Source organism: Aquila chrysaetos, chromosome 7, assembly GCF_900496995.4.
Source record: "Aquila chrysaetos chrysaetos chromosome 7, bAquChr1.4, whole genome shotgun sequence".
NCBI classification, from domain to species: Eukaryota; Metazoa; Chordata; class Aves; order Accipitriformes; family Accipitridae; genus Aquila; species Aquila chrysaetos.
The window spans coordinates 47,756,071-47,779,391 of NC_044010.1; the positions used below are offsets into that span (position 1 = coordinate 47,756,071).

General features: G+C 53.4%; 1 protein-coding gene across 7 annotated transcripts; it reads left to right on the plus strand.

The window, feature by feature from the left end:
- Positions 1-4,269: 4,269 nt before the first annotated feature.
- LOC121233446 lies at positions 4,270-22,913 on the plus strand. Of its 7 annotated transcripts, XM_041124956.1 has the most exons (8): positions 4,270-4,820; positions 6,537-6,538; positions 13,053-13,078; positions 14,396-14,581; positions 14,728-14,783; positions 20,517-20,615; positions 22,157-22,208; positions 22,552-22,913. In XM_041124956.1, exons 1-8 carry the CDS (start codon positions 4,650-4,652, stop codon positions 22,617-22,619), a joined length of 660 nt encoding a protein of 219 aa, XP_040980890.1. In that variant the 5' UTR covers positions 4,270-4,649; the 3' UTR covers positions 22,620-22,913. The 7 variants fall into 7 exon arrangements, 2 of the variants coding, with proteins under 2 accessions (XP_040980890.1, XP_040980891.1); XR_005932884.1 differs by lacking the exons at positions 4,270-4,820; positions 6,537-6,538; positions 13,053-13,078; ... (2 more) ...; positions 22,157-22,208; positions 22,552-22,913 and adding exons at positions 14,791-14,926; positions 17,878-17,936; positions 19,711-19,799 and having other exon boundaries at positions 20,517-21,031; XR_005932887.1 differs by lacking the exons at positions 4,270-4,820; positions 6,537-6,538; positions 13,053-13,078; ... (2 more) ...; positions 22,157-22,208; positions 22,552-22,913 and adding exons at positions 14,795-14,926; positions 21,109-21,169; positions 21,306-21,865.
- Positions 22,914-23,321: the final 408 nt, after the last annotated feature.

Consider the following 23,321-nt stretch of genomic DNA (forward strand, 5'->3'; position numbering starts at 1 on the left):
GTCGGTGGTCCCTGCCAGTCACCGCCCCGGCCCTGACCAGGGCAGCCTGTCGGAAAGGGCACGGTGCTGCCCGTGCTGCGGGTGCCCTCAGCCCCGGCTTGCTCTCCCTTGCTGGGGGAGCGCCGCTCAAGCTGCTCCCTGACGTTAAGTGCAATGAACTCCTATACTCATGCGTTAGACAACAGCGTGCAGGGATCCATCTCACAAATGCGTAAAAGTCATCCATGCTATGACAGACAGGTAAGGAAGAACGGAAGTATTCCATGAAGGCTTATCTCCCAGCTCCTACAGACAACCCTTTAAGGGACTGCCAGACTCAGGGAGACCAGTGAATGCTTGCTCTGTTATTTCTCTCGCTCACGTATCAACCTATCTTCCCCAGCAGTGTGGGAGCCAGAGCTAAGAAATCTGCTGGAAAAGTTTCTAGCAGCGTATCTAATTTGAAGCAACACTGCCCAAGAGCAGAGGAAGATCTGATACAGAGAGCTTATCAGTCACCCAGTAGCTACTGCAAGAATCTAAACTTTAAAAAACAACAACGACCCCCAAACAAACAAACAAACAAAAAAACCCCAACAAACCCCTCACCCTCTTCATATTGTAGAAGGAAGGGAAAGGCACTCCCTTGCAATTTTTTCCAACTACGATGGAAGTGCTGTGTTGGAAACAGAATCATTGAGGTGTTGCTCTTGCAGAAAGATTTATTTACAGGAACAAGGATCTGACAACTCATATGGCAAGACCCAGTACTGCAGGTCTGATGTACACAAAACCGCTGCTGAAATCCACAAGAGTTGCAAGTGAGAACTGGAGGTCGGGATGGAATTTTGCCATCGTGTTTATTGCCGTATCACTGCCAAAGTCTAGTGTCAATCCTAAGATGAAAATTAATACTAAAGTATTTTAATACTTGTGTAATATATATAAAAAAGATATTTTCTTTTTGCCTATCATAGTTATACATGTAATTGTTAATATATCATATGAAAATACTGTATGCACCACCATTCACAAGACTACAATAGATGCATCAAGAAAGCATAACATTTTACATGTTATCAGGAAACGTGTACCAGATCCTGGACATGAAGAGCACTAGATTAGAGGGCTGTCAAGTCTGATGCCAGAAGTACCAGGTGAACTATGAAATATCATCTCAAATCCGAAGACATCAGTCATGCATGAATAAAGTGGCCTAGCTCTACTGTACAGGGGAAGGACTCGTATTGCATTAGGGACAAGTTATTAGGACTACAAAGATGAAGGACAGGTGGCAAATTCTCAGTGTTTCAAATTAACAGATTACCTTCCAGCCCTGTTTTATTCCTTGAATAAGGACTAATACAGAAACTGATTCCAGTGCATGAAGAAGTCCTAGTCTCCTAAAAATACACCAGTTTAAAGGAGTTTCTTAAAAATTTTACTCAACCCCTACCCTTTTGTGGACATCTCTGTTTCTGATAGCTCACAGAAAGCTGTAACTGACAAGTAAAGCCCCCCAAAATTTGCTTTGGTTTACTGAATCAGTTAAGGCTGTCTAAATCTGGAAATCAACTCACCTCAATCAGAAGATCTCCTCAAAGCCCTGGTTCTTGAAAGGAGATCAAAAAAACATTTTCAGATTAAACGAGATCAAAAGAATCTTTTCAGATTAAAATGTACCAGAACTGTAGATCCATGGTGCAAGAAATATCTAAGACATGGATATGTAATCAAGGAGCTATATGCTAGTTTTATTTGTAAAATACTTTATTCCTGACAGCAAAATACTGTAATTTTATTTTATAAAAGTTAGCAAAAGTTGATACATTTGAAACAGAAACAAGAAAACTATTTCTACTTTTGTTCAATTATTCAATTATCTTTTCCATATGGAAGCTATCAGTATGTACCACATCAGCAGGTTTGGCCCAACACAGATGGCCAGATTGCTGCAGCTCATCCTGCTGGTGCGCACGTTGTGGCCGATATGCTGGAGGAGGGACAGCAGCCCCTTGAGGAGGAGGAGTTTTGCTGCAGGCAACTTGTTGGCCACCCTGAGGGAACAGGAACACAACGTTAAAAAAGCAGATGTTGCTGCAGCCGTCCCTGAAGCTTGCACAAGGCAGGTGGGAGCCAGTGGCTGTGTTGCGCAGCTTCGCAGGTGCTGTTAGCCTGCCGTCAGTTCTCCTGCGCTTGAGGAGAGAAGCACAGCATTGCTTCCCAGCTCCTGATTTCACCCCAGCCCAGGCAAGGGAAGGCTCCCTGTCCATGCCCTTTCCCCCAAAATCCAACCCCACCCCAGCAAGAGCAGGCTGCCAGAAAACACGGCTTTTTAAGGAGCCTGTCCCTTTGCAGACAAGTCCCAGGCCTCTACCAGTCGCTGCTCAAAAGGCAGGCTGCTGGCACACTTACGCTGTCAGCTCTTCCACCTTTGCCTGCTTGTTTGGCTTCTCCGTGGCAGAGCACTGCCCCAGACCTGGCTTCTTGCCTCCCCAAGGGGGCTGGCACCAAAAGGGTGTGCTGGGGGTGAAGAGCCAAATCCCCTGTCCCCAGAGCTCCACGGTTCCTCTCCTGGGGACACCGCCTCTCCGAGAAGGCGCAGGGCTGGGGACCCCTTCTCCAGGCTGGCTTACCTGGATGGGCTGGGGCAGCTTGCCTCCTCCCCGCAGAGGGCTGCCAGGAGCTGTCCAAAGAGCACCCCGCGGCAGCCAGAGCCTGCCTGCTCTGGCGCCTGGGCAGCGGCTGGGGTCCTCTGCAGAGCAAAGGGCCAGAGGAGCCGCCTCCTCCTCGTGCTGCTGCTCCCTCCTGCTGCAAAGGAAAACGGAGCAAGAGCCTGTCAATGGAGACCACCAGGTCAGCGCTCCCGGAGCCTGCCCTGCCTGCAGCACAGTGGTGACACTCAGGGGACAAGTGAGCAGGGGTCCTGCCGACTCCAGCCAAGGAGCAAGGACCCATCTCCCCAGCTCTGAGGATGGAGCAGGGGCAGGCAGCTCCTCGACCGCTTGGCAATGTCCCCTATGCCCCTGTCTGCAAGGGAGAGACAGCAGGTGGGAATGAAGGGACCCCAAGGGCTCAGCTCTCTCCTGCTGCAGAGTGATGGGAACTGACTTGCTCGGGGTGAAGGGCAGCCACAGCAGCATCCCATCTTCTTCAGAAGTGCTGGCTGCAGGAGGAAAGAAGGCCCTCCCTGCCTTTCTTTCCTAAACTCAACTGCCAAGAGCCAATGTCCCCCCCCATTGCCAGAAGGGACTGGCGGAGGCCCTTGCTTGGGATTAGCCTGCAAGAACCAGGCTTTGCTCAGAGAGCAGCCCTGCAGCAGAACGGGCCATCTGCAAGCTGCCACCCGGCACCAGCAGCCTGAGTGCAGCAGAGCTGGGACCCTCTGCCCTGCTGGACTCTCTGCCCTACTCTGCAGGTTTCCTCCCAGTGCTGCCAGGAAGGATGTGCCGGCGTTCCTGGTGGCTCCCCAACCCTCTCTGCTCCCCGAGTGGCACCACGGGACCCTCCCACTGAAGGTCATCCCACTTGCCAGAGATCCCTGGCACACCGGCACAGCGAGAGGCAGGTAAATAGCAGCCATTCTCACCTTTGCCTGGCCCTCAATCAGGTCTCCAGGCTCCTGGCACTTAATGTCCTCCATTGGGCAAGAGAGGAGTGGAAGAAGGTGAGAAGCAATGCCTCTGCTGCTCAGCTGGAGGACCAATGCTCAGGGGACAGAGCCAAGACGAGAGTGACACTTATGGCGTGGCAGCAGCTCAGCTCCTTCTCCAGGAGTTTGGTGGAGGGCGGTCGTGTCACTCAGGCTCTCTTTGCTCCTTCTGCTTGCCTGGGCACAGGGAAGGGTCAGAAAAAGAGTGAGCCCCAAGCCACTGCTGCTCTTTCCAGCAAAAGGGATCCCAAGCCCACCCCTGTGTACAACCCTCGAGCCAAGCAGCGAGCAGAGTTCCGTGCAGAGCTCCTGCCTGCCAGACACTCAGCTCTGCTTCCCTGCCTGCCTCTCCCTTCTGCAAACAGAGGAAGAAGAGGCTTTCCATCCCTGCTCATCCCCCACCTGCTGCCTGCAGCCGCAGGGGCACGTCTCCCCAGCTGGGGAGCTGTGTTCCCCCGTACAGCCGTGCTTGGAGCATCGCCCTGGCTTACCCCAGCAGTGTGCTCACCCACAGCTCCTTCAGGGCCCAGGAGCTGCAGAAAGAGAGGAGAACCAGCGTCAGGCCCTGCTGCCCCCCAGCCCGCAGGCAGAGGTGGGCGCCTGCGCAGCCCTGCCCCGTGGGGCAGGAGGCAGGGGCACGAGGAAGCCCTGTGGGGCAGGACGGAGGCGCTGCCAGAGCCCTGTCTCCCTCTTTTCTTCCTTTTGGCCTTCCCTTCTGGTGACCAAAAGGTGACCAGGGGACGCAGGACATAGAAATGCCCCCCATTCTTCTCGTTCCAGCTGCCTGCATGCCCACCCCTCAGCCCCCACCCAGCCAACCCAGCCTCCCTCCCTCCCTCCCTGCCAGCATGCTGCCCGGTCCCTGCCCAGGCTCTGCACAGAGGGCAGAGGCCATTCCCAGGATGGCGTGGGCATGGCTGGGAACCTCTCCTGACCCTTGCCAGCCCTGACCGCAGCTGCCAGACCCCAGAGAGGACGGGGGCCAGCACCGCCCCGCACTGCCCAGCCCTGCCATGGAATGTGGCACCACGGCTCACTCGAAAGTGGCAAGGCAGGAGCCGGTGGGCCAGGCGAGGATGAAGGAGCTGCTGCCCTCACTGCTGCCACCCTCCTCCTCTTCTTCCTCCCCTGCCGCCTCTGTCCCACTGCTCAGCACCCACAGCTGGTCCAGGGCCAGGCGGAGCTGTGGGTGCACAGTGGTGCCACATCTGCAGAGGAGAGGCAGGCGGTGAGCTGGAGGTGGCCTCCTGGGGGTCTCCCGGTCAGAGCCCTGTCCCCCACCTGCCGTTGTGACAGACATTGGTGCATCCAGCACCAAGGTCCCGGGGCCTGGGGCTGGTGCCAGGGTGTCCCTGCCCTGGTCCCAGGGCCAGGGATGGGGGAAAGGCAGCTGGGGTCTGAGGGTCTGTCCTGGTTTCGGCTGGGATAGAGTTAATTTGCTTCTGAGTAGCTGGTACGGTGTGTTTTGGATTTAGTGTGAGAATACTGTTGATAACACACCGATGTTTTAGTTGTTGCTAAGTAGCGCTTATCCTAAGTTAAGGGTATTTCAGTTTCCCATGCTCTGCCAGCAAGCAGGTGCACAAGGAGCTGGGAGGGAGCATGGCCAGGACAGCTGACCCGAACTAGCCAAAGGGATATTCCATACCAGAGAACGTCATGCTCAGTATACAAACTGGGGGGAGTTGGCTGGGAAGGGCAGATTGCTGCTCGGGCATCGGTCAGCGCGTGGTGAGCAATTGCGTTGTGCATCACTTGTCTTTTCTTGGGTTGTTTTTGGTTGGGGTTTTGGGTTTTTTTTTTTTGTTTTGTTATATTCCTTTTCAGTAGTAGTAGTAGTAGTAGTAGTAGTAGTAGTAGTAGTAGTAGTAGTAGTAGTGGTGTTAGTATTACATTTTATTTTACTTTGGTCATTAAATCGTTCTTATCTCAACCCATGAGTTTTACTTTTTTTTTTGATTCTCCTCCCCATCCCACTGGGTGGGGGGGGAAGTGAGTGAGCAACTGCATTGTGCTTAGTTGCTGGCTGGGGTTAAACCACGACAGTCCTTTTTTGGTGCCCAATGTGGGGCCCAAAGGGTTGAGATAACAACAGATCTGACCAGAGCATGTTAAACCGAATTTGTTACAAGCATTCATTATATTAGTTTAAGAGTCGCTGATCACAATATCGATTTATTGGCTCTCAGAGTTGTGGTGCTCATTCTTAGAGTTGTGCTTTGTATCACCTCACTTGCCATATATAGTCCCTGTGCTGCTGCTTATCACCCATAAGGTGAGGTGGATTAAAGTTTTTGCTTTGCTGTACTATGTAACAATGGTTTATGGTACGAGAAAATTATCAGTCATGGGACTAATCCGGTGTCTGGACTCAGCATCGCTGTCACCCCCGTACTTCGGGAGGCATCTAGTGGGCATCATTAATAATTACACCTTTTAAATTTTCTCCTCGGGGAGCCAACCTGTGGAGGAGACATCTTCCCACATCTTCCCCTTCTCCTCCAGGCTAATTACAACAGTGTTTGAGAATTTTGCAAACTTTGAATGTCCTTGGGATGTTGAAACCAGCATGGTCCTATTTCTAGGAACCAGCATGTTCCTGAATATGGTTCAGGTCTCGTTTAGGGTTAAACAAATATTTAAAAATACCAGCCAGAGATCAACCTCCACAACAGGCACTGCAGCTACTCAAGCCCCTGCGACGGGTGATGCAGCTGAACCAGAGATTCAACCAGTGCCAGTATCAATTGGACCTAAACAGAAGAAGAAATATAAAAAATCATTTTGTGTAGTGAGGGATGAAGATGAACCAGGGTCATCATGTGAACAGGAGGAAGAGGCAGAACCAGAGAATCACCCGATCCCTATCCCCGAGTGAGCTGCAGGATATGTGAAAAGATTTCAGCCGTCATCCAGGCAAGCACATTATCACCTGGCTGCTCTGATGCTGGGATAACAGAGCCAGTAGCTTGGAATTAGACAGTAGGGAAGCCAAGCAGCTGGGATCCCTTTCTAGGGAAGGGGGTGTTGACAAAGCGATTGCAAAAAAGACACAATCCTTCAGCCTCTGGAGGCAGCTTCTGTCAGGCATGAGGGAAAGGTATACCTTCAAGGAAGGTGTTGTATGTCATCTAAGCAAGTGGACTACCATGGAGAGAGATATCCAGTACTTGAGGGAATTAGCCGTGGAGGAGATGGTTTGTTATGACCCAGACAATGTGCAGTTACCCACAGATCCAGATGAAGACCACCGCACACGACCCATGTGGTGGAAGTTTACACAGAATGCACCATCATCATATGCCAACTCATTGGCAGTAATGGACTGGAAAGACAAAGAGGGACCAACAGTGGATGAACTGGCTGGCCTACTCGGGCAATACAAGGAAAGTCTCTCTTCCTCCCTCGTCTTGGCTGTGGAGAAACTGCCAGACATACTAGCTGAGAAACTGTCCCGAGCATTTCAGCAATTTGAGGGTAAGTCCTGCCTCCCACCTGTACTGACAAATATCTCAGCTATTAGGAATAAGTGTCCCTCTGCTCAAGAGAGAGGAGATAGAAGGTACACGCCAGGGGGTACCCTGTGGTCTTACCTGCGTGAACATGGAGAGGATATGATGAAGTGGGTTGGAAAATCTACCTCGGTCCTAGATGCACAGGTACGTGAATTGCAAGGAAAAACAATCACAGATGAGGGTTCTTCCAGGAAAATTGCTGCTCCAGTCTCTGATGGGCAGTGTGAGCTGTGTACCAGACAGATTGGAAGGGCTGCTCTTATTCATGATCCTATGAGAAGGAACTCTAATCCATTTTTAGAAAAAGTGAATGGAGAATCCTATGACCAGGACTAGAGGGGCCCTGCCTCCAGCCAGGTGGAGGAGAGGGACAGACGGGTTTACTGGACTGTGTGGATCCAATGGCCTGGCACATCAGACCCACAGGAGCATAAGGCTCTAGGAGACACCGGTGCACAGTGTACCCTAATGCCATCAAGCTATAAAGGTGTAGGACCCATTTGTATTTCTGGGGTGACGGGGAATCCCAACAGTTAACTGTATTGGAGGCTGAAATAAGCCTAACTGGGAGTGAGTGGCAAAAACACCCCATTGTGACTGGCCCAGAGGCTCCATGCATCCTTGGCATAGACTATCTCGGGAGACGGTATTTTAAGGACCCAAAGGGGTATCAGTGGGCCTTTGGTATAGCTGCCCTGGAGGAGGAGGGAATTTAACAGCTGTCTATCCTGCCTGGTCTCTCTCAGGACGCTTCGACTGTGGAGTTGCTGAGGGTTGAAGAACAACAGGTGCCAATTGCTACCACGATGGTGCACCGGCAGCAATACCACACCAACCGAGACTCCCTGATTCCCATCTGTAAATTGATCCATTGACTGGAGAGCCAAGGAGCGATCAGCAAAACTTGCTCACCCTTTAATAGTCCCGTATGGCCAGTGCGAAAGTCTAATGGAGAGTGGAGGCTAACAGTAGACTATCGTGAGCTGAATGAAGTCATGCCACCACTGAGTACTGCCGTGCCGGACATGCTAGAACTTCAATACAAATTGGAGTCAAAGGCTGGCAAGTGGTACACCACACTTGATATTGCTAATGCGTTTTTCTCAATCCCTCTGGCAGCAGAGTGCCGGCCACAGTTTGCTTTTACTTGGAGGGGCATCCAGTACACCTGGAATTGACTGTCCCAGGGGTGAAAACACAGTCCCACCATTTGTCATGGACTAATCCAGACTGCACTGGAAAAGGGTGAAGCTGCAGAACACTTGCAGTACATTGATGATGTCATTGTATGGGGCAACACAGCAGAAGAAGTTTTTGAGAAAGGGAAGAAAATAATCCAAATCCTTCTCAAAGCTGGTTTTGCCATAAAACAAAGTAAGGTCAAGGGATCTGCACAGGAGATCCATTTTTTAGGAATAAAATGGCTAGATGGACATCATCGGATCCCAATGGATATGACCAACAAATTAGCAGCTATGCCTTCACTGCCTAATAAAAAAGAAACAGGCTTTCTTAGGTGTTGTGGGTTTTTGGAGAAAGGCCCTGCCTGGAGTCTGTGGTAGAAAGTACCAGGGGAGACCTGAGGCCAGTCCCTAGGGTTTTGGAGTCAGGGATATTGAGGATCCGCGGCCCACTATACTCCACATGAAAAAGAGATATTGGCAGCATATGAAGGAGTTCGGGCTGCTTCGGAAGTGGTTGGTACTGAAACACAGCTCCTCTTAGCACCCCGACTGCCAGTGCTGGGCTGGATGTTCAGAGGGAGGGTCTCCTCTACACATCATGCAACTGATGCCACGTGGAGTAAGTGGGTCATATTGATCACACAGCGAGCTCACACAGGAAATCCCAGTCGCCTAGGAATTTTGGAAGCGATCACGGACAGGCCGGAAGGCAAATATTTTGGAATATCACCAGAGGAGGAGGTGACGCATGCTGAAGAGGCTCCACTGTATAATAAACTGTCAGAAAATGAGAGGCGATATGCTCTGTTCACTGACGGGTCCTGTCACATTGTGGGAAAGCATCGGAGGCAGAAGGCTGCTGTATTGGGTCCTATAGGACAAGTTGCAGAAACTGCTGAAGGAGAAGGTGAGTCAGTTTGCAGAGGTGAAAGCCATCCAGCTAGCGTTAGACTTTGCTGAAAGAGAAAAGTGGCCAGTGCTCTGTCTCTATACTGACTCATGGATGGTGGCAAATGCCCTGTGGGGGTCGTTACAGCAACAGAAGCAGAGCAACTGGCAACGCAGAGGCAAACCCATCTGGGCTGCCGCACTATGGCAAGATATTGTGTCCCAGCTAGAGAATCTGGTCGTAAAAGTACGTCACGTAGGTGCTCATGTACGCGAGTCGGGCCATGGAAGAACAACAAGATTGAAGTGGTTCAGGTGGATTTGGAGTGGCAACATAAGGGTGAGCTATTTATGGCTCAGTGGGCCCATGACACCTCAGGCCATCAGGGAAGAGATGCAACATATAGATGGGCTTGTGATCAAGGGGTGGACTTGACTATGGATACTATTGCACAAGTTATCCATGAATGTGAAACGTGTGCTGCAATTAAACAAGCCAAGCGGTTAAAGCCCCTGTGGTATGGAGGGCGCTGGCTGAAATATAAAGATGAGGACGCCTGGCAGATTGACTATATCGCACTCCCACAAACCCACCAAAGCAATGGTGGAAGCAACCACTGGGTGGCTGGAAAGACATCCTGTGCCCATGTGACCACCCAGAACACTATCCTGGGCCTTGAAAAGCAGGTCTTGTGGCGACACAGCACCCTCAGAAAGAAGGAGTCAGACAACGGGACTCATTTCTGAAACAACCTCATAGACACCTGGGCCAAAGAGCATGGCATTGAGTGGGTGTGTCACATCCCCTGTCAAGCACCAGCCTCTGGGACAGTTGAACGGTACAATGGACTGTTAAAGACTACATTGAGAGCCATGGGGGGGGTGGAACCTTCAAACATTGGGATACATGTTTAGCAAAAGCCACCTGGTTAGTCAACACCAGAGGATCTGCCGATCGGAGTAGCCCTGCCCAATCAGAACTTTTAGGTACTGTAGAAGGGGATAAACTCCCTGTAGTGCACACAACATGTTAGGGAAGACAGTCTGGATTACTCCTGCCTCAGGCAAAGGCAAACCCATTCGTGGGATTGCTTTTGCTCAAGGACCTGGGTGCACTTGGTGGGTGATGCGAAAGGATGGGGAAGTCCAATGTGTGCCTCAAGGGGATTTGGTTTTAGGTGAGAATAGCCAATGATTTGAATTGTATGATGTTAATTGCTATATAACCCTGCCACTGTATGTTACCATTACTATGTTATATGCTATATCAATGGCATTACAGTAAGAATCACTTGGATTAAGCAAGAATGAACTTTGATAAAACTGAGTGAAGTGCAGTAGTGATGGGACCAGAACTGCCTTCAGCATGCAACAAACCAACATTGCACACCATCCTCCTGCTGCACCCAGTGTCACCCGCTCGCCACACCACACTGAAGCCTGATCCTGCTCTGCCAACTGAGCAGACTTCGCACCATCCCTCCTGCTCAGAAAGGCTGGTATGACAGATGGAGCCCAAAGTCATGCACTAAATGAACTCAACAGACATTTTATAGGGATGGCCTAAGATAGACTAAGGGAATGACATCTCTGTGTGTGTGTGTGTATCAAAGGACAGGAAAGGTGATGGTGATTGATTAGGATGCATTGGAAAGTATGGGACCTGAGAGTGACATAAATGGTATAGAATAAGGTGTGGGTACTGTCCTGGTTTCAGCTGGGATAGAGTTAATTTTCTTTCTAGTAGCTGGTATAGTGTTATGTTTTGGATTCAGTATGAGAAGAATGTTGATAACACACTGATGTTTTCAGTTGTTGCTGAGTAGTGTTTAGACTAAGTCAAGGATTTTTCAGCTTCTCATGCCCAGCCAGCAAGAAGGCTGGAGGGGCACAAGAAGTTGGGAGGCGACACAGCCAGGTGTCGTGGTTTAACCCCAGCCAGCAACTAAGCACCACGCAGCCGCTCACTCACTCCCCCCCCACCCAGTGGGATGGGGGAGAAAATCGGGAAAAAAAGCAAAACCCACGGGTTGAGATAAGAACAGTTTAATAGAACAGAAAAGAAGAAACGAATAATGATAATGATAACACTAATAAAATGACAACAGCAATAATGAAAGGATTGGAATGTACAAATGATGCGCAGTGCAATTGCTCACCACCCGCCGACCGGCACCCAGCTAGTCCCCGAGCGGCGATTCCCCGCCCCCACTTCCCAGTTCCTATACTGGATGGGACGTCCCACGGTATGGAAGGAATACCCTGTCGGCCAGTTTGGGTCAGGTGCCCTGGCTGTGTCCTGTGCCAACTTCTTGTGCCCCTCCAGCTTTCTCACTGGCTGGGCATGAGAAGCTGAAAAATCCTTGACATTAGTCTAAACACTACTAGCAGCAACTGAAAACATCAGTGTTATCAACATTCTTCTCATACTGAACTCAAAACATAGCACCGTACCAGCTACTAGGAAGACAGTTAACTCTATCCCAGCTGAAACTAGGACACCAGGACAGTTGACCCAAACTGGCCAAAGGGGTATTCCGTACCATGTGATGTCATGCCTAGTATAGAAACTGGGGGGAGTTGGCCTGCAGGGGGGATTGCTGCTCCGGAACTAACTGGGCATCTGTCAGTGAGTGGTGAGCAATTGCATTGTGAATCACTTGTTTTGTATATTCCAATTCTTGTATTAGTATTATTGTCATTGTATTATTATAATTACTATAATTATTATTTTTTCCTTTCTGTCCTGTTAAACTGTTCTTATCTCAACCCACGAGTTTTACTTTTTTTTTTTCCCCCCCGATTATCATCTCCCCCATCCCACTGGGTGTGGGGGAGTGAGTGAGGGGCTGCATGGTACTTAGTTGCTGGCTGGGCTTAAACCATGATGCTATTCTTTTTGCTCTCCAGCCCTCTCTTTTTCTGTCTCCGTGTCCCTATTTCTTAATTTTCCCCTCTCTGCCCTGTAGCATCTAGCTATGTGGTTTGTTTTGTGTTGTTCCCCCCGCCCCGGTCCGGCCCTTCCCTCCATCATTTGCTGTCCCGGCTCCCTGTCCCTGTTGTTTCATTCTTCCCTCTCTGTCCTGTTCTTTGTCTCTTTTTTGTCTTTCTCCATCTCTCTCAGTCTGGCTCCCTGCCCATGTTGTTTCCTCCTTCTCTGTCATGCTGCCCGTCTCAGGATTTTCTTGCACCTCCATCCTGCTCCCCGTCCTTCTTTGTCGGTCTCTGTGCTGCTTCCCCGCCCTCTTTGTGCTGCCTCTGTGCCTCTCTCCCCGCTGTTTCTTTCTCCATCCCTGTCAGCCTCTCTGTCTTTCTGTCACTGTCCCGTTCCCTGCCTCGTGCTTTCTCGCTGCACCCCCGCTGTCCAGCCAGCTGCCGCTTTTCTCACCCCCTCCCACCTTCCTGTGTCCTGTGCCATGCTCCTCATTTTTGGCAGCCCCCACTTCTCCCCAGCAGCGCATTGCTCCAGGAGCCAAATGTCTGTTCCCCGAGGGACCGACGAGCGTGGCTCTGGGACCGGCTGCGAGGTGTCCCAGGGGCAGGGGGAGCGTCGGGGGAACCCCGAGCCCCGGAGCAGACTCGCTCGCAGGACTGAAGAAACACCGGCCGGCCGTCCCCGTTGCCCTCCGGGCTGCGTTTGCGCTCCCTTTGCACGGGGCGAGGGGCCGTGAGGGAGCCCAGGGGAGGAGGAGGTGAGGCGCTGCGGGGGTCGGGTCCTACTCCCCCTGTTCCTGCTGGGCTCCAGCTGCGGGCCGGGGCTGGAGGAGCCCCAGGTGCGGGCAGTGAAGCTGATGGCGACGGCCCCTCCCTGGAAAGGGGGGGCTGCCGGGGGAGGGGCTGCGGCTGCCCCTCGGGAGAAGGTGAGCGGGGCCGGGCGCCCCTCCTCGGACCGCGAACGTCCCAGGCGGGGGTGGCCCGGGGGAGGTGGGGGCCGCCCGTGCCGAGGCCGGGGGGGGGCGGGCGGGCCTGGGGGCTCACAGGGGGGCTGGGAGCACGTCGGCCGAGGGGGGGGGCCCGGACCCCGTAGCGGGGCTGCGCAATCGCCCGGCGGGTCCCGGGGAAAGCCCCGAGGAGGACGGCGGGGTCCGTGTCGGACGCACGGAGCGGCAGCGGGGCGGGGCCGCGCCGAGCCGGGCGGGGAGTGCCGCGCCGTGCCGGAGCCGACAGCGGGAGCGCGCCGGAGCTGCACGGAGCGGCGCTGGGGGCTCGGCGGGGACTGCGGCTGCGCCGGCGTGGGGGTGGGCGGAAACGGAAGCGGCGTCCCCTCGGTGTCAGGCAGCAGGGCGGGCTGCCTCCCGGGGCATGCCGGGAGCTGTAGTTTTCGCGGACTCGGCGGCCGGTCAGCAGCGTGGCTCTCGGGCGCGGCGTAGTCCTCGCTGCCGCCGCCGCGGCCTCCGGAGTCCGACCGGGTCAGACTCAGGAGCGTCGCCGGTTTCGGGTGGTTTTCCGCGGGCTTCCCGCTGCGCCCGCTCCCCGACCAGCCGTGCGGACGTGCCTCCCGGGCGCATGCGCCGTCCTGCGCGTGGGGCAGCCCGGCGTTCGCGCGCCGGCTCCGGCCCCTCCGGCGCATGCGCGGTCCCCGGGAGCCGCGTGGCGGTGCGCAGGGCGCGGGTCTCGGCGGCAGCGGGCGAGCGCCGGGACCGCGGGTGAGGCGAGCGATCCCCTCCGGCGGGGGCGAGGGCGGGGGTGGGGGGTGCCTCCTGCCCGCTGGCCGCCCGGGGCTGCCGGGCCGGGAAGCTGCGAAGCGGCCACCGCGGCAGGCTCCCGGTCCGCCGGAGGCGAGCCGGGCCAGGGCAGCGCCGGGGAGTTCCCCGAGAGCCGCCGGTAGAAGGGAAGAGGGGACGGAGGCGCGCACCCCCCAGGCGCGGCCAGCGGGCGCCTCCCCGAGTCGCCAGAGCTCCCCCGGCGCCTCCCCCGGCCCCGCTTGGCCCGTGCGGCTGCCCCCAGCTCCAGCCCCTCCCCTGAAGCCTGTGCTGTGGCCGCAGGCAGCCCCCGAGCCCTGTCGTGAGGGCAGCAAGCCGGCCCTGCGGTGTTCTCGAGTCTCCCTCAACGTGGGTGCCGCTAGCAGCGGCACGGGGAACGAGCGGCGTCTGCGGAAGCCCCTGCGGAAGGAGGGGGCTCCGGCCAGGGTCGAGCTGCGGTAATAACGGTCACTGCTGCCTCTTTCCCTCTCCCAGAGGCCAGGCTGTGGGTGCGGTTGTCCGTTCGTCCCCCGGGGATGCCGTTGAAAGCAGCAGCCTCAGGCTTGCGTGGGCTGTCTCTGCCTGGCCTCCCTCTCCTCGCGGCGCGGGAGCGCAGAGGGACAGGCGGAGCGCTTACTGGCTGTGGGCAGGAGCTGCTGAAGCTGGAGAGGCCACAGAAGGGTAAAGAAGAAGAAACGGAAGGCCGACTGGCCAGCAGCTGCCTCCCGCTGCAGGCAAGAGAGAGCCTGCCTCTCCGGGTGTGGAAGGATCCCTCCTCGTAGTCCACAGCAGGTCAGACCGCCAGGGTCCGTATGCACGACTGGCAGCGGGGTACGGCCACGTAGCGAGCGAGCGAGGCTACGTGTCTAGGAGGCCTCATCTCGTAAGAGCCGTGAGACACTCGCGTGTTCTGTTATGTGGAGGACAGCCAAGCGACTGGAGTACAGAAGAGGAAGGGAGGAGAGAAGGAGAAAGAAGCGTCTGAGCTGGCAAGGTCCCCTGGCAGCTCCAAGAGCGAGAGCTGTGGTGAGTCCTGGGCCCTCGGGGCCCTGTCACTCCTCTTGTGCGTCCCGGTCCCTCCCTCCCCCTCTCCTGGTCCCCTTGCTTTCCCATGCTGCTGTGATGTTTGGGAGTTGGTTTGGTTTGGGGTTTTTTTTGGGTTTTTTTTTTTTTTTTTTTTTTGCTTCCCTGTACCTCTCCTCTTCTGGCTTATTCTCTTGTCCTGCTCCCTCTTCCTCTCCCCCTTTCTCTCTCTCGTTCAACTGCCCCCCTTCCTTTTTCTCTCGGCGTTCTTGTCCTGCTCCCTCTCCCTCTTCCCGCCCCCCCCCCCCCATCTTTGTCCTGCAGCCAGTCCCTGTTTTTTCCTTTTCGGTCTCCTTGTCCTGATCTGCATCCGCCTCTTTCCCCGCCTCCCAATTTCTCTGGCCCGTTCCCTGGTGTTCTTTTCCTCTCTGCGCCTGTACGTGCCGCTCTGTGTCCCTGCCTTCCTATCTCTCTTTTTCCTACTTCTCTCTCTGTCCCTTTGTCTTGCTCGCTGTTGCTGTTTATTTTTGTCATTCTGGATCTCACTGTCCCCGTCCTCCTTCCTGTTCATCTCTTACTCTCTCTGACCCTTTGAGCTGCTTCCTGCCCCTTTTTTATTCACCCTCCCTCTCTCTGCAGGGCTCCTGACACTTCTCTTTCTAAATTCCCCACCCCCCTGTGCTTCTCGCGGTCTCTGGCTCTCTCTCTGGGGCGCGCGCTCTCGTTGTCATTGTTCTTGTCTGTCGCTCTGTCTTGCTTCCTGTCCCGTCGTTTCTCGCTGTATCCCTTTGTCCCGCTCCCTGCTTGTATTCTATTCCTCTCTGTCCTGAGGCCCGTCCCAGTTTTTTATCTGCGTCCTGCCGCTGTCCTGATTTGTCCTTCTCTGCCATGTTCCCTGTCCCTCTTTCTGTCTCTTTTCCTCTGTCCCTGCTGCTTATTTCTCCATCTCTGTCCAGACCCCTGTCCCTTCCCCCCCGTCCCGCCCTGCAGTCCCTCTGCCTTGCTTTCTTTCGCTCCCTTTTCTGTCTGTCTCTCTCTGCCCCATTCCCTCTCCCGTCCTTTCGAACTGTGTCCCCCTGTCCAGCTAGCTGTCTCTTCTTTCTTTTTTCTGTTCCTCAGTAGTTTTTTCTTTTCCCGTATCTCTCTCCCACTGCCCATCGCAGTTGGTTTTTTCCCCTCCGATGCTGGCCTGCTCTTTGTCCCTTTTGTCTCTCTCTGTCCTTCCGTCGTGCTCCCTGTGTCTATTTAATCCCTTCATCTCTGTCCTGCAGCCCGTCGCGATTTTTTTTTTTTCTCTTCCGTCCCTTTGTCCTGCTCCCCGCCCTTGTCTCTCTTTCCCTTGGTTCTGCCTCCCGTCTTTTTTTCCTCTCTTTCTCCATCTCTCTGTCCTGCTCCCTATCCCTCGCGCGCGCTCTCTGTTTCTGCGTCCTTCTCCTTGCCTTTCCCCACGTTCTCTGTCTTGTTCCCTCTTTGGTTTTCTTGTTTTCCGGGTGGCTGGGCCCGGCTACCCGCGGGGGTGCTTCGGCTCGGGGGTTTGGGGTGGGGGCCTGGCCGTGCCGGCGATGGCGGGGAAATAAAGCCTGAAAGGGCAATCGCGAAGCGACGCCCTGCCTGCGCTGGGGCTGCCCCGCAGAGGCGTGGGGCCGGGCCCTCCGCAGGTCGCGGGCACTCCCCAAAACTGCGCGTGGGGCCCCGGGGGTGCGGGGCTGTGGGGTGGCTACGCTCGGCGTCGCCCGTGGGCGCTGCAGGGTCAGAAATGGAGAACAAGTTTTCTGTTCCCGGGGCTTGACGACAGGCTCGCGCGGCTGATTTTGGGGCTCGGAAACAGACCGAGCTGCGCGGCTTTGGGCCCAGAAACAGAGGTCCGGCCCTGCGTTTTTGGGCCTTGAGAACAGGCTCGGCAGCCGGGGTTTTTGGCTCCCAGAGGGGCCCCGAGTCCGCTGGCGTGGGGGCCAAAAGCGGAAGCCGGCGTGGCTGGTTTGGCAGGCGGGTGGGAGGGTGTTGGGGGCTGCGGGGGGAAGCAGGGGGTGGGCAGGGTGCGTGGACCCTCCCCGGAGATGGGGGTCTGGTGGTGTCGGACGCCGAAGTTCGGGAGGCCGGCGCGCAGCAGGCCGCACTCAACTTCTGCGATGGTCTGTGGGGGGAAAGGCGCTTTTCAGACCCCACGTGCCCTCTTTGAGTCCAGCTCTTCTTTCTGCGCTGCTCAGAATAGTTGTTCAGTAATTAATCGCCCGAACTAACGACTATTTATACGGCGTGTAACTCTGACGTTTAATCCCAATGCTCCAGTTTTGACAGCAGTTGATACACAACCTTGTGGAAAGGCCAGACCGTTGCACGTAGCTGGAGCTTGTAAGGAGAAGCAGCTGAAATCAGCCGGAGCTTCAGCGCGGAGCTGGGGCTTCAGCGAGCCAGAACTGTAGCAAGCGGGAGCTGGAACGAGGTGGGGTGTCCGCTGTCTGGAGCGTGCATTAGCCAGAGGCGAAAGTACCTGCGGCTGTAACGAGCAGGAGCCGCGATTAGCTGGAGCGTCCGTCGGCCGGACCGCGCTCCCAGCACGGCCGAAGGGCGGCCGGGCGCAGGCAGGGCTGTCCGCAGCAAGCAGCTCCGAGCAGCAGGGAGGCGAGCCGTCCTTCTGCCGGCGGGGAGCCCGGCCTCTTCCCTCGGGGATGCAATCCACGCCACGCTCCTCTCTCTGCGTGGAGGGTCTCGCCCGGTCCGTTCCCGCGGGCAGAAGCGAGGTGGGGGTCCCCCGGCTCTCCTGGGGCAGCCCCCCCTGTGAGGGGGTGCGGGCGAGGTGTCGTCGTCCCCTCGGTACCGGGCAAAGGGGAGAGAAACGGGCCGGTGGGAGCTCCTGGGGTGCGGCGAGCCCTTCCGGCAGAATCCTCCCCTGTCTTTTCACCGTTGGCTGGGTGCGACAAGCAGGTTCATTTCTTTGTCTCCTCTTTTCCCAGCGTCACCTTCCGCGTCACACGAAGAAAATCCCGCGTGGGTAATTCCGCTTGCTGCTCAGGTAATCGCACGTATCGGGCTGGGGGAGCGGAGAGAAACACTTGCGAGTTCGAGGGCACTACGGATGCTCCACGTTAAACCCACAGAAAAGGCAAATTTGCTGCTAGTGCAGAAAAGCTGATGGAAAAATTGCTGTTAACAGATCGTGCCCTGTTCCTGAACTGGTCCCTTGATACGTTTTTGTTTCAGGTGAAAGAACGAAATTTCGTGTCTGGTAAATTCAGAGCTGCCTGTTAGCTTCTTTAGGGTCGAGTCTTTCTCTTCTCTCTGTTCGTACTGATTTTATGGGCAAGTTGGAAACAGCCTTTTACTTTTTTATGTGTAACTGAAGTTTTAGGAATATGTGGTGTCCCTGTAGTTCATTTTTGAGCACCTAGATGCCAGTAGAAATGTAATGAGTGAAACATGGTGGAACATGATGAAAACTGGTACTTAAACTTGATTTTTATTTGATTTTTTTTTTTTTATTATTCTTCCCCATTAAGAGTGTTGATGGCATGTTGTCCCGTGGCACAATCCCCATGCTGTTCAGTGGAGTCTTCAGTCTAGGACTTTTAAGTAAAAAAGTTTGTCCTTCCAAAAAAGGACTAGTCATTCATCGGACCGAGGCATAGACTTGGAGAGTCGCTTAAGCACGTGACCGGAATTAAAGCCAACTTTCAGTTGATGTTGCTGCTGTTGGTCTTTGCTTTCATTGATTTCTCCAGCACTCCGTCATGGTTGGGAGCTCTGAATCGTAATGTTTTTCAGTCTCTAACATGTTTCCACCTCCCCGCCACCCCCCCAAAAAAAGGAGAGGCAGTGTCTAAAAGTTAATTAGTTTCCTCACAAATGCGTGAGTAAATCAAATTTGAGTTATGATGATTAAAACCATATAAATGACACCGGTCTGGTGAGACAATAGCAGATCTGGACTACTTCTGAACAGGCATTCATCACACGCAAAAGTTGTCAGGGTGCGGATCACCTGCGCTTCATGCTCTGACGAGACAAAATGCTGAGGCAGGGATGAGCTCTGAAAGAGGGGGAAAAAAAAAAAAAAAAAAAAAAAAGCTACAGGGTCACGGTTTTGTTTTGTTGTTGTTTGTTTTTAAAAGAGTGCAATATTGACTGGTGCCAGCCTGCAGAGCTCTTCTGCTGCCTGACCTCTCCTTCTCTTTCATGGCTGTAATTGTCGTTTGGATAATTGTAGAAGCGCAATTAAGTTACTTGCCTCTGTGAATGTGCTGGTAATACCAGGAAGGCAAATGCTTGAACCAGTAGTGAATAACTTGGCTACAAGTAGAATTTCTGAAGGAAGAACAGCAGCAGCAACAGGAAGCAAATAGCGAGTGACCAAAAATTTGCGTGCGTCAAACGCATCAAAGCTTTATTGCCAAATGTTGTTTGGCAATATGTTCCAAATGGCTTTTTTTGGTAAACGTAAATTTTTAGGAAGTTCAGGGTTGTGTGTGGCAAAAGGTGTCCCTCTGCGTACGCGTCCTGCTACGGTAAATAGCGTGGGTCAGTGGCAAGTCCAGCGGCAGGGCTGTTGTTCCCTACTTTCGACGTTGCCAGAGCAGTGTTGCGGTATTGAGACCTTAACGGACGGGCTGAGGAATGGAAGGAGAATGCCCGTTTTCTGTAAGGGCTCAGAATGCCAACCCTTTTCTCTGTCTGCCGCTCCCCTGAGCGTGAGATGAAGCTGTTTGATTTTTCTCCCTTGTTCCTGGTCTAAATAATTCTGGAGCTGTTGCTGCTGTGGGTTTGCAATTTGTGTTACTGCATTTTTGTAGCGTTCTAGCGATGGGTCGTTTCTACTGGGGCGAAGCATCGAGATGCGGTTTTCGGTGTAAAGCGTCAGAAACTACATTCACCGAAACCGGTAAGTCGTGGCGGAGGTGAAACCGATCTGGCGCGTGCGGCTGTGCTCGCAGGGATGCTCGGTGGCTCCTCATCAAAACGGCAAGGGGTGGGTGTGTGTGTGGACATCTGTAGGGTTGCGCTCTGGGTCCGAGAGCGTTAACGTATTTTTGCTGTGGGAAGATGGAATGGAGCGTGTGCCTGTCAAATGTCAGGGCAGTCAAAAGCTAGCAGGGACCCTGAGCGGGTTTGGTGGCGCAACTGCGGTTTTAAAAGATCTTGACCGTTTGGAGCAACGGCCTGGAAAAAATCATTCCTTTTTTGCAACGAGGCAGTTCGCAAGGACAGATGTGTTGCTGTGCTCTTTAGCAAAAATACTCAACTTGTGATGTATAGGGCGAGGAAGTCTTGGCTATACTAAGGCTTGAGAAAATGTACATAGGTCTCTCTGTCTGTCACCTGCGTGTATCTAGGAAAGTGAGTTCTAGTGAAACTGAAGTTACCAATGAGTCAAAAAAAAAAAAAAAAAAAAAGGCACGGTTGTCTGAAAAACGCAAAAGCTCTACTGGCCTGTGTTGACAACTGTACCGAAGATGATGCAAAAATACTTTTTGCTCTGCTCCGTCGTACTGTCTTCGCAAACCTTCACAAAAAAAGGCAGCTTTGGATTCCTACCCAGCTTTATGCTAAAGTTTGGGGGTTTTTTGGTTGTGTTTTTTTTTTTTTTCCCCTCTTTCAGGTGGATGTCAGCTGCCACCATTTCACCGTGGTTGCCCTTTCTTGTGCTGTGAAAGTACAAGACAGATGGAAAGATTCCGTAGTGGTCTGCAAGTACAAGGTACGCCTACGATGTGTGTCTGCATTTTTCCAAAGGTACTTGTAGTATGGACTTTAAAGTTAACATTAAGAATGTGCCAACTCTCCTTCCACATATTTTCTGTGAAATATTTTAATACGAATACTAGAACTAAGGTCTGTTCTGGAGCACGTTACACCTACGCCAAGTTTACTTCCCTCTGTCTATTTCCTCTTCCTGAAAGCATGTAATTTTCTGTTTCCGTGCGCTTACTAGTAAATGATACCGTGAAAATAATTTTGTACTAAAAGAGGGAAGAAACTGTTCGTAAGAGTTCAGCTGTTCAGAAGAAATGGGCTTTGTTTTCACGATAAAAGCTTTATGCTTTTGCAGTCAATGAGTTTTTTAAAATATCTTATAGGAGTACTCGACAACCTTACTGAGATAACTAGCATCTGTGCTAAAAGCAATCGAGGTCAAAGAAGAGACGTGGACAAAACAGGACAAACTGGCGTTGCTTCCGTGTGTTTTCCAGGTTTTCCCAGGAAGCATTAGCACCCCTGTAACTAGTGACAGTGAGTCCTGAGGTGGTTTTGGTGAGTTACTGCTTCAATAATGTATTTTTATTGGATGTATCTAAACATGGGCACACCCTTTGAGTGTAAAGTGAATTATTGAGATTTATTCTTTATTTTTCATGTTGCTCTTTGAAGTTTTCCATTTCACTTTCAGCTTTATTCACCAAACAAGCAAGATGCAAAGCAGCAGCAGCAGCAGCGCAAGGGCTGTAGCTGTTGCGGTGGATCCGTAAGCGTAGATTCTGATTGTGTACGACCTCGTCCCGCAGCCTCCCGGGGTTCTCTCCCTGCAGCAGTGCTGTAAGGAAGGGAGGAGACGTTTTCCAACCCCGGCAAGAGCGTTTACTTGTGTGCTAAGAAGGTGTTGAAAATCGTATCAATTAGCCTAAATGCTGATTTTAAGTGTTCAAATCGCTCTTAACTTTTAAAGGAGGTGGTGTATTTCGAGCTGACCTGTTTACCTGGAATCCTTCTTTAGCTCAGCGACTCTCCTTGTGCACCCCCAGCCTCCGCTGGCAGGGCGGTATGAGAAGCTGGAAGGTCCTTGACTTAGTATAAACCCTGCTTAGCAACAACTAAAGCGTCGGTGCGTTGTCAACGTTATTCTCATCCTAAATCCAAAATGGCCCTGTACCAGCTACTCGGAAGAAAATTAACTTTATTCCAGCCAAAACCAGGACAACCCCAACCCCCCTGATTCTGGGTCTGCAACAGGGGAAAAAAAAAAACAAACGAATTTGGGACTCCTGAGAAAGCCAAATCCGCCTGGATCTGTGCAGCTGGAAAGGAAAAATCCCACCCCGTTTTCACGCGCAAAACCACAACCAAAAGATCACCCCTTTTTATGTTGTGGAAAAGCACTGAAACACACCCCAAACTGAGTATTTTGAAAAAGCAAAAAGCTTGCCAGTTTGGGGAAGATTGGGGGCGAAGCACAGGCAGTTTGAGGGGCATTGCTGGGGGTCCTCCCAGTGTGGATGATCTGGTGTGGATTCTCTGTTGCGCGTTATCCCAGGTGAGTTACCTGCTGTGGATCATCCCGGGTGGACTCCCTGGGGTAGGTCATCCCCGCCCATGTCCCCCCATCCACCTTTGTACCCTCACCTACCCTCCCCCCGTGTGTGTTTCTCCCCCATGTGCCCCCCATTGCTCCGGCCCGCCCCCTTCACCCACGCGAGTTTTTAACCCGTGCGAGTTGTTTCCCCCCCGCATGCCCTGCTCTCCTATCTCCTGCCCCCCCCCCACTCCTTTCCCTCCTCCATATGCCACACCACCCCCCCCCATCATCTGTCAGGCTCCAGACCCCTGGCATGCTGCCTGCACCCCATTCTCTGTCATTTTTCTTCTTTTCCTTACAAGTTGTTGTTTTTTTTAAATGATTAAACTCTTTTCGTTTCAAGCCACGAGTTTTCTCACTTTCGCCCTTCCAATTGTCTCCCTGTCCCACTGGCGGCGGGAGAGCGAGTGAGCGGTCGCGTGGGGCTTCGTTGCCGGCTGGGGTTAGACCACGACACGAGGTGAGTCGCAAGCCCTGCCTGGCTAATGCTGGAGGCTCTCTGCGTTCCTCCTGCCATCTTGACGGGCCGTCCTTGTTCTTCATTGCCGCTTTATAGCGAGCGCCTCTTGCTCCATAAGCAGCAGTACTCGGGCCGTGCAGGTGCTGCACGTTGCAGACAGCAAAGGGCAATCGTGACGCTTGCTGGGGGGAGCGGCAAGGGGTGCGGAGCCACGCTCCTGTAGGGAGCAAAGATGGAACCTCGAGGGCTCTGCAGTCATCTGCCGAGAACATCTACTATCCCGACGCGCCGCTTTTGCTTTTCCCTGCTTCACGTCTAATTACTTTGCACGCCGGAGGGCGGGGCGGTAAGTAACACACCGGTTCTGCACGGGCGTCTCTTCGATAAGAGACAAGCCCCGCACAAGAAGCCTGCGTGCGTGCAGGATTAGGAGAGCAGAGTTGTGATAGCACAGAGGTGAGGAAAGGTGCGCCCCACCCCAACAGAGCCCCAGGATCGCCAGGGTATCGCTCGCTTGCAGGTGGGCCGCTCGCATCTGGTCCGCTGGGATGCGCCGTTTCCTGCTGAAACAGAGCTGCCCCCCGGACACGAAGCAGCTTTGGGTCTCTTGTGGCCTGCCTTCATGCTGTCACCTGAACCAGGCGTTGTTTTTT